General features: G+C 40.3%; 1 protein-coding gene across 1 annotated transcript in view; it reads left to right on the forward strand.

Moving 5' to 3' along the window:
• The first annotated feature begins 4,597 nt into the window (after positions 1-4,597).
• Positions 4,598-19,056, forward strand: part of LOC124232937 (cysteine-rich hydrophobic domain-containing protein 2) — a 55,330-nt gene continuing 40,871 nt past the window's right edge. The window contains exon 1 of the mRNA XM_046649883.1: positions 4,598-4,727. Coding sequence (XP_046505839.1) covers positions 4,609-4,727 — 119 coding nt within the window. The 5' untranslated portion in view covers positions 4,598-4,608. The remainder of the gene's footprint in view (positions 4,728-19,056) is intronic.

Here is a 19,056-nt window from a genome sequence, read left to right on the forward strand (position 1 = left end):
AACTTACCGCAAATCATCCAAGAAGAGGGGGATGTGTACTGTTTGAGAAGAAGTGGGGATGCATGCTGGGTAGGTTGGACTACTGGTCTCCCATTTGGAGATTTTAAAATGCACTTCTGATAATGTCACTGCCTGGCTTCACACCCTCAGTGTATCTCCTTTACTTTTAGGATGAACTTCAGACTCCTTACCAAGGCCTTCAAATTTCTCCCAACCTCTTCACCCCCATCTCAGTTTGTCTCTGCCTTCCTCACTATGGTCCAACCTCACTAGCTCTGGTTTGTACCTGATTTGGGTCATGCATTTTTCTGCCTCAGGGTCTTTAAACATTACTATAGACTAAATGTTTGTGCTCCTCCAAGATTCACATGTTGAAATCTTAACCCCCAACGTGAGGGTATTAGGAGATGGGGGCATTTGGTAGATGATTAGGTCATGAGGGCAGAAAAATAAATTTCTGTTGTTTATAAGCCATGTAGTCTATGGTATTCTGTTATAGCGACCCAAACTAACTAAGACAAATGTGCTGTTTCTGCTGCCTGGAACTTTCTCCTCTCTTCTATTTCCCCACCCTCATACTTTTTCTTAGCTCACCTTAAATGTCATTTCCCCAGAGAAGAATTTCTGATTTCTCAGAGTGAGTTAGGTCTGTTAACTAATCTCATGGACACCCCTCTTCTTCTCCACAGGACTGATCACAATTCTAATAGTTAACCATTTTTATAATTGTCTGTCAGCCCTCCCAATGGACTTTATGCTCCATGAAGTCAGGGACTGTGTTTTGTTTACTACCTTATTGCTAAACCCTAGTTCCTGACACAGAGTATGGCACATGGGAATAACTCAATGCATATTTGTTTAATGAATGAGTGAACAAATGAGGGTTTACATGCCACCTTTGTCAGCTCAGGCTGCCATAACAAAAGACCATAGACTGGGTAGCTTAAATAACAGAAATTTATTTCTCCCAGTTCTGGAGACTGGAAGTGCAAGATCAAAGCGCAGGTTGATTTGGCTCCTGGTGAGGCCCGACTTGCTGGCTTGTAATTGGCAGTCTTCTTTCTGCCTCACACCAAGGGGAGAGTTGGGGGGGAGAGACCAAGACCTAGCTTTCTGGTCTCTTGTTATAAAGGCACTAATCTCATCCTGCGGACCGTACCCTTATGACCTCATCCAAACCTCATTACCCCCCAAATCCTTATCTCCGAATACCATTGCATTGGGGGTTACGGCTTCCACAAATGAATTTTGGGGGACACAATTCAGTCCACAGCACATGCATTACCTCATTTGATCCTTGCTAACCTCATGACATAGGTTCCATTTCAGGATGAAGAAAAGGAAGCTTAGAAAGTTGAATCTGCCCAAGGCCACTCAGCTAGGTAGTGACAGAACTTGAAGTTTTCAAATCTAGGAATATTTGCCTTAAAAGCAACAGAAGATTTGTTGCCTCATGAGGCCCTGAGGCATTATCCTGTTTGGTTTTGAGCATTTTGGTCTGAAGGTAAACATGAAAGTGTGTGAAGCAGGAATGTAAAGGGGAACTCAGATGGAGAGAAGTTGATACAGCAGAGAGCCAGAGAGCACCTGAACACTAAGAGAAAAGATACTGAGAAGGGGAGTTTGTCCTCAGGAAGAGACTGGGGAAGGAGTCTGACGGGAAACTGGACCCTGAGGGGTTGGGGTGAAGTTTGGGATTATGATGTCAACCATCATCAGGGAAATGTTTGACTCATCTTCCTTCAGCCTCTTGGCCTCGTTCCCAGATCCCACACCCTTTTGCTGGCTCTGACAGGTTTTTCAGAGCAGGAAAAAGAAGAGCAAAATAGGAAGAGCAAAAATAAGGCAGCCCCTGCCTTACACTGAGGCAGTGGGAGTTACAAAGATCTCTCTGTTGAACTGATCTTAGAGTAAGAACAGTTCCCCCACACAGAACCAACATTAAGATAAGGGTGAGGTTCTCACAGTCCTAGGAAGTCTAATTAACTCATGATGTTCTGGAAATAGCACTAGAAACAATATATCTTAATTCAGATAACATTTATTGGGCTCCTTCTCAGAAGCAGGAACTGTGGAAAGTGCTAGAGATTTAAGGAGCTGTGCATGACTTCCTCTGCCCTTGGGAATTTGTCAGCTACATGATGATTTAGGTATTGGGGGCACTAGCCCCTTATCTTGGCCACTGTTTCTACAGAAAGGTGAATTCTCAGTCACAGCACACAGGGTGTGGGCCATGCCCAGAACACACTGACCTTCCTTCCTCTTGTTTCCTTTTCTCACCCTCCTGTTTTAAGCCACTCCTTTAACTGAGTGAAGCCACTGGCTGCCTGGTTCTTGCCAAGAAGGAAATTCAGGAGCTTGGCCTACCCAGTGCACTGGAGTTGACGCCCTGAGTTTGACTCTTAAATAGCCATTTGGCCATGAGAAAGTCACATAGCATCTCTGAAACTTAGGAATAAATTACATCTTCCTTGGTTACCTCACAGGGTTCTTGGGGAATATCAAATGATATATTATATATGTGCTTCATAAAAAGTAAAGCATTACATAATGCAAAAAATTGTGCTGAACCTCATAGAACTGATTAGCTGGATGGGGCCTTAGAGATCCCCTATTGTCATCCTGTATTTACTGCGTGCCATGCTCACTTCTAAGCACTTCACATATATTCATCCATTTAATCTGCAGAGCAGCCCAGTGCGGTATTGTTTCATTTTACACATGAGGAACAGAGAGGTTAAGTGACTTGTCCAAGATCACAGAGTAAGGGGCAGAGCTGAGGTTCAAATGCAGGCAGTCAGGCTCCAGAGGCCATTGTTAACCACCAAACTGAGCTCCTTTCTGTGTGCTTTGTTAGCACTCTCTGTATACTCCTCTGGGAGGACTTGACAGAATTACAATTGCTTGCCGTAGTGATAAACAAGCTGCTGGAAGGCAGGGACTGTGTCTCATTCATACATACACACACACACACACACACACACACAAACACACACACACCCACCCTTGCACAGTGCCTTCCACATAGTTAGAACTGAGTAAACATTTGGTGAATGAATAAATGAATAAATGTCCTCTGGGGAGCTACATAGCAAGTCTGACACATTACTGTGTTTTTCCTTCATCTTTTCTTGGCTAACTATGCTCATTTACTTCAACCATTTCCAAAAGGAGATTGTTTGGCATTTCTCATTGTCCTCATCGCCCTCCTTTGCACTTTCTCAACTTCAACAATGACCCACCTAAAGTGAACTGCCAGGATGGAAACACTGTACTTGGTGAATAGTCTGACCAGCGCTGGGTCCACTATGACTATCCTTTTCCCCACAGTATATGCTCAATGTCCAGGGCTCTCTCAGGAGCCCACTCCTGTCCTGGAATTATTTGGATGCCTGGACAGGTTCTTGACTATGAAACCAAGTACCCAAGGTGACCCGTAGGACTTTACCAGAGGTCCAGGAAGGCAAGCAGAATCCATTAAACTCTTTCCCAGCTCCCCTTCCCTTTCGTGAGAAGAGCTGAAAGGAAGAGAAAGGTATTCCCTAAGATTTTAATGGAAGAAAACAGGTTATGGTTGATGAAGGAACTGGGGCAGGAAACTGCATCGTCGTATCTGGAGTCCAGAGAATTTGTCAATTTTGTTTCATAGAGTAACTACAATGACTTTTCTTGTAAGGAAAAACAAGTCAGCGTCATTGGCCTCACATATTGGACTATATTTAAGGGGATGATGGGTCAAGATGTTTGAATTTGGACATGTTTTGAAAAGTCCTGTACTATGGTGGACAAAAATATTTGCGGTGTGCCTGTTGGGCTCCTCTAACTGGGGAAGTACGGACTCTGGTTCTCATCACAAACTAAAAAAACTGACGAAAAGCGAGATTCGATTATTAGATAAACTGGCAATCACACGCACAATAAATTCTCTATTCCACCCGGGTTTTTATTTTTAGCTGTTTGTTTTGGTTAGAGATTACTTTGGGGAACTAAGCGCCCCACCAGACACTCCGAGCTCTGTTATGTGAATCGGGGTCAACGCCTCCGGCCCGCCGGGCCACCCCTTCAGCGTGCGGGCGACCCATTTGCTGGAGGGCGGGGCCCGGCCGGCGGGAGCGCGCGCCCAAGGCGTCGTCGCGGGGGGAGAAGCGGAGGAGGGAAGGAAGGCGGCCTGGGAGCGCGCGAGGCCTCACGTGCGCGCTCCCGCCCGCCAGCCCGCGCGCCCACGCGCCCACGCGCCCGCCCGCACTCCCGGGAAGTCTCGCGATGCCGTAGCCGGCTGCTCCCGCTGCGGGTAGCCCTGGCTGTTGCTGTGGTTGCCTGAGTTGCTGCTGCGGCGGCGACGGCGGCGGCGAAGCTGGTGGAGGTGTCGGCCGTTGGGCGGATGTTGACATTGTGTTGTTGTTATTGCTGACGGTAATGGCGGCGGCTGCGGCGACGGCCGGGACCCCATCTCCTCTGTAGCCTGAGCCGAGACAGCCAAGAGCGAACTCCGCGGCCTCTGAGCCCGCGGCAGCGACTCCCCGCAGCCTCCGCCGCCTCGCCAGCCCGGATCCCGGCCGCGGCCCCTGGAGTCAGGCCCCTTCGGGCAGAGGGCCTCGGAGGCTCAGGATGGCGGATTTCGACGAGATCTATGAGGAGGAGGAGGACGAGGAGCGGGCCCTGGAGGAGCAGCTGCTCAAGTACTCCCCGGACCCGGTGGTGGTCCGCGGCTCCGGTCACGTCACCGTGTAAGGCCCGGAGGAGGGCGAGGGCGAGGACGGGAGGTGCAGGGCTGACAGGGGGGCCCTTCCTCCTCGGGAGCCCTCTTTCCGCGGCGTCTGTCCTGTGCCTGTGCCGGGGGCCTTCGGGAGGAGGAGGCGACCAGGAAGTGAGAACTTGCCGTATTTTCGTTTGTTTAGGTCTCCGAAGTGGAGACAGACGCTGCCTTACTCCCCGACACCCACCTCTCAGCAGGCCCTACAGGCCCGGGACGGTGACGGGTCCCAGAAGACAGGGCTTTTCTGTAGGGTCTGCCCTTCGGGCCACCCATTCGGCTTCGGGGTGGAAGTACACGTATTTATGAGGTGCCTCCCCCTCGTTGTCTCATCCCGTTGCCCTGTGGTTCTTTCTCCTCGTCTGTGCCTCTGAGCCTAGTGACATATGGCTCAAAGGCCAGATCTTGGCCGTGTGAGACCCCAGTGACAATCGGTAACGAGTGGTTCACGGTCGTGGTGTCCATTTCGCACATACCCATAGGTCGTCCTGGTTTCTCGCAGAGTCAGTTTCTGCGGAGCTCGTGCAAGTTCTGTCATTGTATGTGATAAAAATGTATAGAGGAACGTGTATGTAAGATATGCAGCACTATAGATGTTTTACAACTAATTTTTTTTTTTTTTTTTTAACAAATCTAGGTGATGGACACACTCTGCTCAGGTTACTGAGGGTTGGGTTCTTTGTGATCTAAGTCCTTCCCTTGGGCATGAACTCTAGGGTGGCTGCTTCATTTGGTAAGGGTTTCTGTAAGTCCAGTTAGCAACGTTTTAGAAGTCTGATATTATTCAAACAATAGCGAATGAGAGCTTTCTGAAAGGTTATGACTAATAAAGGAATGTGAAAACTTGAACCAAATAATGAGCTGTCCGGAAGCAGGAAGTTTTGTAATGTTTCTCCGAGAAGTCGAGTTTGGTACAACTTGAAGTATTTGTACTCTTTTTCATTTTAGATCGCTTATTCAAATCATAGATCAAACTTCCCTGCTTGTCAGATATCTTCACCCTTCACCTTGGGTGAAATAAAAGGGCCAGCAAGTCTGAGACGGTCTGGAACAGTTTTCATAATATTTTTGGTATAGGGTGAGTGGGATGTGCAGGGAATAAGTTTTAGTCCAACAGTGAGACATCTCGTATAAGATCCCATATAAGATTGTCAGCAAAATCCTTGCATTTCTCAGTACATGATATGACCAGACATACTGTTGTTTGGGTATCCTGATGTAATTCTTTGATTTCTTTAGCACCTGTTAGTTTATATTCAGGTGGCTAAGAGGGTAAAAACACTGCATAATCACTGTCACAGAGCCATGAGAAGACAATGGAATTTATCACCACAGTAACTTACTTAGTGTTGTAACTGTCATTGCCAGCAAAATTAAGAAATGTCACTAAATATCATAGATATTAAATCTTTAACATACATCACAGAACTTTTTTAGACTCATAGCCTGCCATTTAATTTTTAGTTTGGCTCTCAGGACCTTTTCACATTGTTTTAAACCTGAGGGTTATATGGGTGCTTAAAGAAGGGATTTTCAAACTTTTTCATGCTATCCGCCCACCTTTCCCCCTACATTCCTCATATCAAAGAAAGCTGGCAAAATTTTGTTATTTAGAAAGGGGCAGCTGTAGTTGTAATGTTTCCTCTATTGAAGGAAAAGAAAAGCTAAGCACTCTTGGGTAAATGGAAAATATAATAGGTGAAGTGCTCAGAGCCAAGTAGGTGATCAGTAAATTTGATTGTAGTTGGCTACTCAGAGAGGTTAACAGGGTGTGAGAGAATTATTAGTGGTTTTGATATTAGCTCCCCGTTAGAATCACCTGGGGAGCTTTAAAAAAACCCAGCCCAGTCTTTGCCCTAGGCCAGGACAATTGAAGGCCAAGTATCTGAGTGAGGGTCCCAGGAATGGATGGTTTTTAAAAAAGTCCCACAAGTGATTCTAATATGTAGCCAAGAGTGAAAACCACTATTCCAGAGGATAAGGAGGAACTATATGCTACCAGTAAACGGGATGCCTTTCTACATTGAGAGTTAGTATTTCTGTGATCTCCCTCAAACACTTCCTGCTCTTCCATATTACCTTGGTTCTGGACTCTGGCTTCAAATCTGTCCTCTGCCACTTTTTGGGTAAATTATCTGTGTCTCTTCAGTTAAGATCAGGATAGTATAGTTCCTAACTTTTAAGATTATTAAGGATTAAATGAGACAGTACATGCAAAGAATTCATCACATTGTGTAGTACTGCGCTCAATAAATATCAGCCTTTATTAATTATCCTTCACACCTATAGTGTTCCACTTTGAGAAACAGACATGTAAAGCAGAGTACTAAGAAATCTGAACTGCCATTTTCAGACCTAACAGTGATTCACTTTAGTCTGTTTTTTCCCATTTCTTAGCAGTTTATATGAGGTTAAATTACTATGTGAACTATTTTGATGAGAGTTAATAGGGATCTTGCTGCATTGAAAACCTAAGCCTGTTTTGTGATGACATAGATAAGCATAGTAATACAAAACTTTTTTTAATATGACTCTGTCGTGCATAATTCACAGGCGTACTATGCCAATGAGTAGCCCAGTTAGCACCTATAAAGGTTTTGAAACTGGTGCTTATGGGTTACTGTAACTGGAGCATATTCAGTTTTTCTTGCCTTTAAATATAAGGAGGAAGAGCTATTAAAACAGTTATAGTAAGACTGGTTAAACTTATCACTGCTGCTGCCCCTCTCCCCCCACCGTTTTTTAACTGAGGAGCTGGTCAGAGCGGTCTTCCCTTACCAGTTTGAAAGTAAATGGTAATGTAAACTGAATCGTCTGTAATCCGTGTTTTCACAGATTTCACTTTTGAGTAGACCTTTATAGTTGAATATTTCAACTCTTTTTTTCTCCCTACTTTATATATGGCATTACAATATTACTCTTATTTTAGAAATCACTGTATACTCAATATGGCGTGATTTGGCATGTCATTATAGTGATGTGAGAAAGTAAGTTACCTTCCATTTTTTGCTACACAGGCAGGTCTTGGTTGGTTTGGGGGCATAATCAGATTTTTGGGACGTAAGGATGCACAATGTATAATTTGCCTAAACAAAGTCTGCTTTAATGTCATGTTTAATACAAATATTTTTGTATTGACCCCAAGTCAGACTTATACCTTGTGCTTTCAACACGATCAGTATTCTTTCTTGACATTCTTCTGGATGAGTATAATAATTTCCTTCATATTAGATTTGCATGTAGAAAATATGGAACAGAGTGGTAGCTCCAACAGGGAGAAATCTTGTGCAGAAGCATATTTTGAGGAAAAGTGGTATTTGAAAGAAGGGAGGAAAGTGATAAGTTCCTATCGTTACATAATATTTATGTACGTGTGATTGAAAAGGCTTGAGCTCACACTTCAGTTAAAAGTAGATTTTCTGTTTGTGTGTGTATGATTTCTCATCATGTAATGAAGATGAGGAAGAAACTAATTTATTAGGTAGTATTGGCCACATTGGTTAATATGTTTAAATTATGGAGTTCTTTACCCCTCAGAATAAATTTGTGCAAAATATAATGATCATTTGTTGACTTTGATTTTTCATAATGATAGAGCTAAATGATGTGTTAATCTAAAAATTAGAATTTAAAACTAGTTTCAGGTGAGTATTTTCCAACTATTATCATAACTGACATTATTTGCTCCTATTTTACTTTATGCCCTCCCATATCAGAATCAAACTTGGGGCTTTCCTAGGGCAGGTGTACTCTTTCTCTTCTAAATTAAGCTCTGTCATAGAGCCAAGTTATTTTGTTGAGGTTTGTTTTTCATTTTATTCTCTTCTAATTTCACTAAATTATTGTCTTTGTGTACTCTCTTCTGAGCTGTAATCTTCCGACCATCTCTACAAATAATTCCTTACCCTTCAGCACCAGTTTTAATCACTGGCTGTGGGACATTGCTCTCTTTGCTCATCTTTGTCTCAGGTATGCTGTAGAAAATCAGAAGATTTACAAATGTGGCTTTAACAAATTTGGAAACTGCTTGGAGTACAATAGGATCTTTCTATAGAAGACATCACAAGAACACCTTAGTATTTATTGACTTTTCAAATGATAGAGTAAATGAAAAATTGTCCATCTTGAAATGTTATCAGTATTTCAAAACTGCTACTAGATACTGTTACCACCACCAAGAGACCCGAACATGATTTGCCCAAATAACAGAATCACTTCAATTAAACAATTTTTTAAAACTTCATAATTCTCTCTTCCTTTCCCCCAACCAGCATAATTTATAAGGCATATTCCATTTTGAAAGATTAAACTTTTGAGATTTTTGAAGACCTTATTGATGTTTTTCTGCAAGGCTGTAAAGTTCTTTGAGGACAGGGATTGTGCTTATTGGTCTTTGTTTCTCCATTACTTAATATAGTGTCTGGAATATTATAGGGCTGAAATGTTCTCTAAATAAGGGAGCTAATTGCATACATCCATGGGTCTTGTCAGAATTGCCAAAGGAATAACAGTTTTCTTCATTTTCTGTACCTCCTCATGGAGGTAAACAATATTTTACAATAGAACTCATAAAATCACATTCAAAAGATAACTGGCTCCTCTTTTTTTTTTTTTTTTTTCTGGTAGAAGATTGGCCCTGAACTAACATCTGTTGCTAGTCTTCCTCTTTTTGCTTGAGAAAGATTGTCCCTGAGCCAGTATCTATGCCAGTCTTCCACTACTTTGTATGTGGGACGCTGCCACAGTGTGGCTTGACAAGCTGTGTGTAGGTCTGTGTCCAGGATCCAAACACACAAACCCCAGGCTGCTGAAGTGGAGTGCGTGAACTTAACCACTACACCACTGGGCTGGCCCCCCCCTCTTTTTGTTTTTGAACAAAATTTGGTGATTATGAGGAAGTTGTCAAATTAAGGCAGACATTCTTTTTCCCAGAGATTTTTCTTACTGTTTATAATTTGAAAGGAGACTAGTTTGGTTTAGAATATAGCATTGAACATATCTTTGATAATATGAAGGAAAAAAATGCTAAACATTTTAATTGGGACAACTACTAAAACTTCTCAGTGGGTAAACTTTCTTAAAGAAATGAGAAATATGGTAGTAAACTGAAGTGTCAAAATTTTGCCATATTTGTATTTGAGATTCACATGGTGTTTCAGTCCAAATAATTCAGTGTTGGATTGCTGCCTACCAACAGATGTGAAATTGACTAGTACTCAAAATTTTATTTGACTAGCTAAGTGGAATACAGGGATGAAATGGTGAAAAGTAAGTTATATGAAATTATTTATGATGATAAATAATCAAATACTATTATTCTAAGTAACATTACTCTAAATAATAATATTATTCTAAGGAATAATATTTTTGAGAACCGTTCTTGAACTCCAACCTGAGTTTATATTCCTAACAGATTGAAGGCCTGGGATATGAGACTAACTAACTGTATACTCAGAAGGGAATCTTTTAAGTCTCTGTTGTATCTATGTCTGGCTTAGCTTTCTAATCTACTATAAAGCTACTTAAGATTTCATTCTCAATAAAATTAAGCTTCAAATATAACATATAGCAACAGAGACTCTTAGTATTTTACTCTGAGTACCTCATTATCTTTGTGTAAAACTTTTTTGTGAGTTTTCATAATTTGTTTTGGAATCCATTTATAAAATCAGATCTCATATCAGTGTTTCCATGTTTATGCAGTCTAGCTTTACTCCCAGTACAAGATTTCTGAAGTTTGCCTGATTATCAGAATCACTAAGGGCATTTTTAAAAATACACATTTTAGGTTCTTACCCCAGATATCCCCAATCAGAATCTTTAGGGGAAGAGTATAGGAATTTTTCTTTTTAATAAGAGCTTAGGTAGATTCTCATGTCAGACACATTTGGAAAGTAGTAGACGGTGCTGTGGCAAGAGTGTGGTCTTTGACGTCAAGCAGATTGGTTTCAACTCTCAGGTACTTCCTAACTCTAACCATTAACTTTTCTGAACTCTAGTTTTCTCATCTGCAGAAGGGATGATATCTGTCTCAGAGATTAAGTGTGAGAGTCAGGAATAATTTATCTCATGACCTGGAACCACAGTAGCCATTCAGCAAATTATCACTTATCACGTATTTTGATGTTTATCCCTTTGTGCACATTTTTTGGTTAATTATACCATTTTCTTGGAAAGCAACCTAAAATATGACATATGCTTTCTTGCTTTAAAATAAGATCCTGAGATTGAATTATGTGATTGAGTAGAGGAAACATTTAATCAAGAGCAGTTATTACCAGGTTGGTATACAGTGATATGCTTAGAGGCCATTGAGGTGTTTTGGGGTTTGAGGGTCTTCTCTAAATGGCACTTCTTTTGAATTTCACGTGTGGCTTGTTGCTTCCTGTTTACCTTCTTTGTTTCTTTCTAATTGGTCAGCTGTAGGTTAGAAATGAGGCAACCAACCTTGTTAGAACCCTGTATAAAGTAAGAGAAGTTGCTTCTGAGTGCTGGATTCAGATGGTTAAATTTTATTTTATTTTTTAAAGATTGGCATGTGGGCTAACCGCTGTTGCCAGTCTTCCTCTTTTTTTTTTTTTTAAGGATTGGCACCTGGGCTAACAACTGTTGCCAATCTTTTTTTTTTTTTTTTTTCTGCTTTATCTCCCCAAACCCCCCTTGTACACAGTTGTATATCTTAGTTGCTGGTCCTTCTAGTTGTGGGATGTGGGACGCCGCCCCAACATGGCCTGATGAGCGGTGCCATGTCCGCACCCAGGATCCGAACCCTGGGCTGCCGCAGTGGAGCGTGCAAACTTAACCACTCAGCCACGGAGCCGGCCCCTCAGATGCTTAAATTTTAATAGTTGGATTTTAAGATAATTTGTTTCCTCAGAGCATTTTTTGCTTAATCCTTCATTATCAGTTGTCTTCTTGAGGTTTCCTGGTAAGTAATTTAAAAAGTATTTATTAAATTTTGTACTAGGTATTATGTGAGGCTCTGGGTATACAGTTATGAGTGAAACACACATAGTTCCTCTGCCCTCATGGAGTTTACAGCTAATAGACAAATTATATCTGAAAAAATTGCTATGAAATAGAACCAATAGAGTGCAGTGATTGAAAATAATGTGATTAGGGAAAACCTCTCCGAGAAGGTAACATTTAGGAAGGATGAAAGAGTCCTGTGAAAAGCACCTCAGGTCTGGAGGATAGCAAAATAAGCTTGACCTGCCTGAGGAACTGAGAGGATACTTCTGTATTGTGGTTAGAGTATAGTGAACAAAGGGCTTAGTGCCTGGAAATGAGGTTAGTGAGCTCAGAAGGGTCCAGAAAGATTGTAGAGGGCTTAAAGTGAAATGGGAGAATGGTAGGTAGGCTATTGGAACATGTATAGATGAGACATGATAGTGGCCTAGGTCGAGGGTGATAATCTTTAGATAGAGGAGGTATTAGAATTCTGTCCATAAGCTGTCAAATTTCACAGCTTTTCCATGAGGTATGGGAAAACACAGCAATGGCTGCTTTTGCTGTCTCTTTCCCTAGTTGTGGGTTTTTTTTTGTTTGTTTTGTTTTTGTTTTTTGTTTTGGCTTTCTAGAGGGTGAGGTCAAACAACTGTGGCTGCCCTTACTGTTGACTGGAGACTATCTTGATGACACGCCTGCATTTCCTGTTCTGCTTCCACAGGGCAGCTAGTATGCCAAGAGAACAGACATGTGGCAGAAGTGGAGAGGGGCTTTCCCACAACATCATAGAGTTTGAAGTGAGGACTTCAAAGTGGTAGCCTTTAGCTACAAGATGTGTGGTGTTTGACAATGATTTGTTCATTAGATTCGAGGAAAAGATTGTGCTTTTTACATCTTTACACTTAAAACTAAATTGGTTTCACAAGGGCTGAAATTTTCTCACAAAGACCTGGAAAAATGATTTTTTCTTCTTTTTTTTTTTAAGATTGGATCTGAGCTAACATCTCTTGCCCGTCTTTTCTTTTATTCTTCCTAAAACCCCCCCAGTACGTAGTTGTATATTCTAGTTGTAGGTCCTTCTGGTTGTGCTATGTGGGACACAGCATGGCCTGATGAGTGGTGCTTGGTCCACGCTCAGGATCCAAAATGACGAAACTCTGGGCCGCTGAAGTGGAACACGTGAACTTAACTATTCAGTCACAGGGCTGGCCTGATTTTTTCTTCTTAAAGGCTCTTTTCCATCCTACCATCTAGTAAATGAAGTTTCTTAGGGTAGAGTTGGTTGGACTTTTGGGTACGCATGCACACGCACCCATATATATGCTTCCTGCGAGAGCTCCTTGTTTTGTTCTCTTTGGTCTTGCCTCGTAGTTACAGTGGAGTTCTTGGTTAGTCCAGTGAAGGATTTCCTACGTCCCCAGCCTTCTTTCTGAACTATTCTAAACTATTAAATTGTAAACATTACTTGAAATTGCTATTTTTGGTAGTCTATACCATAAACCAATTCCACCATATATTATTTCTTAAAATAATTTATCATCATTGTGTTTCTCATAAGATTTATGTAAGTATGAAGAATATTCTAAAATATGTATAAATTAGGTATACAAAATCTTTTTTCCTTAATTTGAAGTAGTTGAGGTGGATTAGTTGAATTCCTGTATCATCAGAAGTTAAAAACATGAAGTTTAATCAGTATGCGTTTACATAACTTTCACTATTTAACAACATATGTAATCATCTGTTAATACTTGAAAATATAATCTTAATTGAAAATTAATAAAATTCTAATGTTAGAATATTATAGAAGTGTATATAGTGATGAGGTTTATGATGAAGTGAATGTAATACATGATTTAAATAATGAAGTCTTTGATTTCATTAGTTTATGAACACAGTCACAGAGCTAGATGAACCAAAACGTTCAGAATTTGATCACACAGTTAAAATTTTTAGACTTGTTCTAGGACTCATATATGTGTCTCCAACTCCAGGGGTTCTGTATCTTCTGGGCAAACGTCGTACACTTTCAGTTCTAGCCCTTCTTCCTCGAACCACGTTGATACTCAGATGTATGTTGAGGCAGCCAGATGAATTTAAAGTGTGATTTTTTTATGCGTTAAAGTCTGTAATTCTTCTGTAGTTGTGACTTCACCTCCTCAAGTAAAAAAGCCAATTGCATTGAGCTCAGAGTTCAGCATTAGGAGATAAATGCTGTCTTCATTTGCCATCTGCATAACCCATGTGTTCAGTTTGAATCTGAAATTTCTAGTTTATATGTTCATAGGTCTTGTCACATCTATAGGAAGGTAAAATTCTGTGAGTCTATAGATTTGTACAGGTTGGATGTCTCAGAATCCAAAATATCCAAGACTAAATTTATAATCTTTCCCCCAAATCAGTTTTAACTGCAGCCTTCTCTTTCTCAGTTGATAGCGGATCTGGCGTCCTATTTGGTTAGACTAAAAAAGCGTAACATATCCTTGATGTCCCTCTTTCTCTTTTACCGTATCCAATCTGTCAAGAAATCAATCTATTGGTTGTGTCTTCAAAATATATTAAAAATCTGATTGCTTTTTACCATCTTCACTGCTGGCATGAATTGTCATTGTCTGTCTTCTGCCTTGTAGTTAGACTTTTCTTCTCCCTACTTCCACCTTTGCTCTCAACCTTTACAGTCTCCTTGGTACTCTGCCACAGTGATCTTTTTAAAACATAAATCAGATCATGTCTCTTTTTTTGCATCAACCCTTCCCAAAGCTCCCATCTTTAGAGTAGTAAGTCCTTTTTAATGGCCTACTAGACCCTATCTCATCTGGCCTGTCATTACTTCTTTGACTTCTTTTCTACTATTCTTTCAGTTGTTTACCCCACTCTAGTCACACTAGACTCCTTTCCATTCTCTGAATTATTCCGGGCACTCTCCTGGCTTAGGGCTTTTGCACTGGCTGCTTCCACTTTCTAGCATATTCCCCCCAGATAGCCAAATGGCTAGCTCCTTCACCTCCTTCAAATCTTTCACATTTATCTTCTTCTTTTTTGTTTTTTTGAGGAAGATTAGCCCTGACCTAACTGCTGCCAGTCCTCCTCTTTTTGCTGAGGAAGACTGGCCCTGAGCTAACATCTTTGCCCATCTTCCTCTACTTTATATGTGGGACACTTACCACAGCATGGCTTGCCAAGCAGTTCCATGTCTGCACCTGGGATCTGAAGCAGCGAACCCTGGGCCGCCGAAGAAGAATATGCACACTTAACCGCTGCGCCACTGGGCCGGCCCCCACAGTTATCTTCTTAATGAGTCCTGCTCTCCTATTTAAAATTAAATCTCAACCTCCTCCCCCTTACTGTGTGCTACATTTTTCTTTTTTCATACTTTCTTCTATCAGAATGTGAGATGAGCCAGACTTGATAAAGAGTATAAACTTTTGACAGCTTTCTCTTGCAAAGAGAAAAAAACTCAAACTTTTTTGACAAGAATAAAGTTTTAAAACTTTCTTCCTGTTTTGTAGCAGCTGTCCCATCTATAAAATGTGAACTCAGAAAACCTTGCTAATTTTCTTTTCTTTCTTTCTTTTTTTTTTCCGGTGAGGAAGATTGTCCCTGAGCTAACATCTGTTGCCAATCTTCCTCTTTTTGCTTGAGGAAGATTGTCCCTGAGCTAACATCTGTGCCAGTCTTCCTCTGTTTTGTATGTGGGATGCTACCACAGCATGGCTTGATGAGTGGTGTGTAGGTCTGTGTCCAGGATCTGAACCTACGAATCCTGGGCCACTGAAATGGAGCATGCAAACTTAACCACTCTGCCACCAGGCCATCCCAGTTTCTTTTTTTTTCTTAAAAATTTTGGGACAGCATTTGACCTTTGGGCCATATATAACCCTGAGAGGCCAGTTGTCTTACTTGGGCAAATAAAACTAGAAGGGAGATTTGCTTTCCTAAGGTAAGATATCTATTTTATATCTGAAACAGGGTTAGAATTCAGGTATTCTGTCTCTCCACTGTGTTACTCTTCCCTCTTCACCACAATAACTTCTTTGTGCTTTTCAACCTTTGTTTCACCTGTGTGGATTCCTGGCCTAATGCTGGCCCATATTAGCTATGAAGTCTTTAATATTGCCTGACTTTCCTGAACCCAGCACCTCTCTGTGTACCCTGTTGCTTCCACGCCACCCCTTGACCTTGAAGAAGGTTGGCAAAAAGTCGGAAAATCTTTGACAGTTAACATTAGCCAATTTGATCATTGGCTATTCTACTTGCTAAGCTGTTTGAAGAGTACGTTATGAAGTCAGTGAGATCTGGACGTTCTCTAATTTATCAGGTTATCCATAGTGGATATTAAATGATGATATTGCCCACTTTATTCGAAGGATAATAGCCATAATAAAAACACAGCAGACATTTATGTTGTTTTATGATAATAAAAGCATTTACAACATTTAGGGTTTATGCCATGCACTGTTTTGAACAGTGTATATGAACGCGTGTGATGAGTTAGGCACTGTTATTATCCCTAGTGTATAAATAGGGAAACTGAGGCCCAGAATAGGTAACTAACTTGCTCAAAGTGACACAGCTAGTAAATGGCAGTGTCAGGATTTCAATCTGGGCACTCTGGCTCCAGAGTGTGTTTGCTTAATTGCTTTTTATTTTATTGAACCAAAGCAACACACTTATGTGTTCTCTATATTATTCATCAACACAAACATTTATAACAAAATCCTATTTATTTTGGCGTTTTAGGTATAAATGTGAAAAGCTCAAAAATAGATTTTTTTCTAAATCCATGAGAATATTCACTTTTTAAATATATGTTAATTTTAAAATTTGTTTGATGGAAAAAGAAGTTTTTTTCCTCCAATTCTCAAGTATTTTCTCAGTTTAGAAGCTTCTAGTTCAAGGAGGTAAACATTTTCTCTGCTTACAGAGAAAGTTATTAGAGGCATTGTTCTGTAGTAGAAATTGCTCTGGGCTTGGGTTCTGGAGAGTAAGGCTCTAGCCTAGATCCTACATTTTAATTAGCCATGACACCGGAGTTACTTGCCTCTTATGCGTTAGTTTCTTCATCTGTAAAATGAAATATTTGGACTGAATGATAATTGTGGTCCTTTCTAGCTCTTAGATTCTGAGATTCTACTGTTGTATTAAGAATTTTTTCTCTTTAATTTCTCAATTCTTTACAATTTACTTAATATATGTTTAAACATACTTTAAAGATCTTTAAAAATATACTCTAAAATATAGTTTAAAACTACTAGAATTATCTTGAAATCTAGACATGTCAATTGCACATTCATTTCCCTCAGTCTGACTTAAAAATAAAAACAAAACCCCTTTAATCATCTATTTTTTCTTCAGGTTTAATCCTTTTTCTGATGATAAATATACAGATTATTTAAAAATTGGGAAGTAGTACTTCCTAGTGAAGCGAAAAATAAACCGTCTATAATCACCAAAAGGCATAGCTCATTTAATATTTTGGTGTTTGCTCCATACAGTTTACCATACAGGTACCATTACCATATGTACCATTCAACATTTGGTATTTTGTTCCTAGTCCTTATTAAAAGAATTTTTCCAGAAATCTTTTGTTTAGTTTAAAATAGTAATACAATAGTCCCCCTTTTCTGTGGGGGATACATTCCAAGACTGCAGTGGATGCCTGAAACTGCAGATAGTATGCAACCCTATATATGCTATGTTTTTTCCTATGCATACATACCTATGACCAAGTTTAATTTATAAATTAGGTGCAGTAGGAGATTAACAGTAACTAATAATAAAATTGAACAATTATAATAATATACCCTAATAAAAGTTACTGTAGATCTTAGTAACCTCAGCATACAATTTTTTTTTCCTTCCTTCAACTTAATATTGAGAACTTTTACCTTTTCACTCGAAGGAAGCACTTTATGGCTTCTCTTTGGCATATCTGAATTGCAGCATCGTTACTCTTGTGCTTTGGGGCCATTATTAAGTAAAATAAGGGTTACTTGAACACAAGCGCTGCGATACTATGACAGTCGATCTAATAACCCAGTCGGCTACTAAGTGGCCAACAAGCAGGTAGCTTATGCAGCGTGGATATGCTGGACAAGGATGATTCATGTCCTGGGTGGGACAGAATGGGATGGCATGAAATTTCATCACGCTACTCAGAAGGGCATAAAATTTAAAACTTAAGAATTGTTTATTTCTAGAATTTCCCGTTTAGTATTTTCAGACCACAGTTGACCGCAGGTAACTGAAACCATGGAAAGCAAAACCGTAGATAAGGGGGAACTACTATATATGTTATTATAGAAATTTTGGTAAATGTGAAAATATAAAAAGTGAAGTATCACCCATAATCTTATTGCCTATGGTTACACTATTAATATTTTGATGGATTAACTGTTTCTGTTTTTCTCTATGTGTATGTAAATATTTTTATTAGAAAATTGAGAGGCCAGCTGGTGGTGCGGTGGTTAGGTTCGCGTATTCTGCTTCGGCGGTCTGGGGTTCGCCAGTCGGGATCCCAGGTGTGGACCTTCGCACCACTTATCAACCCGTGCTGTGGCAGGCGTCCCACATATAAAGTAGAGGAAAATGGCACAGATGTTAGCTCAGGGCCAGTCTTCCTCAAAAAAAAAAAAAAAAAAATTGAGACCATACTTATAAAGTATTTTGTATTCTACATTTTTCATTTGACCTTTTGGGAACTTTTGTTAATATCATTATGGAGTCTTAAAAAGTATGGAATATTAGGCTCTATTGGATTTCAAAGAACAGAACTGCCTAGGGGGCCTTAAGCAGTGCTAGTTTACAGTAAGAACGCATGAAGACTAAGGAAGAGAGGAAGCTTTGCCATTTGTACAGCCAGGCTTCAAAGAGACTGGAATATTATTGTTTTGATATAGTGTAGCTCAGATGATGAAGTTGTCATTTTTCTCAGCAGCATGTGTCCTTTGCTCCCTGGTCTAGTGTCTGTCGCAATGACTTACCTACTTTCAGTTCTAGTTTCTGCTATTGAAGCATGATCTGGTAGACCGCTTTTTCCCTGTCTCATAGTTTCTGCTTACTGTTGGCTTCAGCTTATTCTTGGCTTCTACTTATTCATGGCTTTATTGTATCTTGGTTTCAGTTTAAGCTTCATGTTACCAGCTATTGTCTCTTATTCAGATACTTGAAGAAAGAGGATCAGATTGAGTTAGTTAATATTGTCCAAGTTGGGTAGGACTCTTGGGCTCTGCTATCCCATATGCTGCTAGCCAGCCTAGGGATTAGCTTTTCTTAAAGCAGATGACTATTTGTGGTCTAATTTGCCAGAGTGTAAGGAGCTCCTCCTAGTCAGGCACTCAGAGTAACAGGCTTCT

This window comes from Equus quagga, unplaced genomic scaffold (assembly GCF_021613505.1).
Source record: "Equus quagga isolate Etosha38 unplaced genomic scaffold, UCLA_HA_Equagga_1.0 146_RagTag, whole genome shotgun sequence".
Taxonomy (NCBI): domain Eukaryota; kingdom Metazoa; phylum Chordata; class Mammalia; order Perissodactyla; family Equidae; genus Equus; species Equus quagga.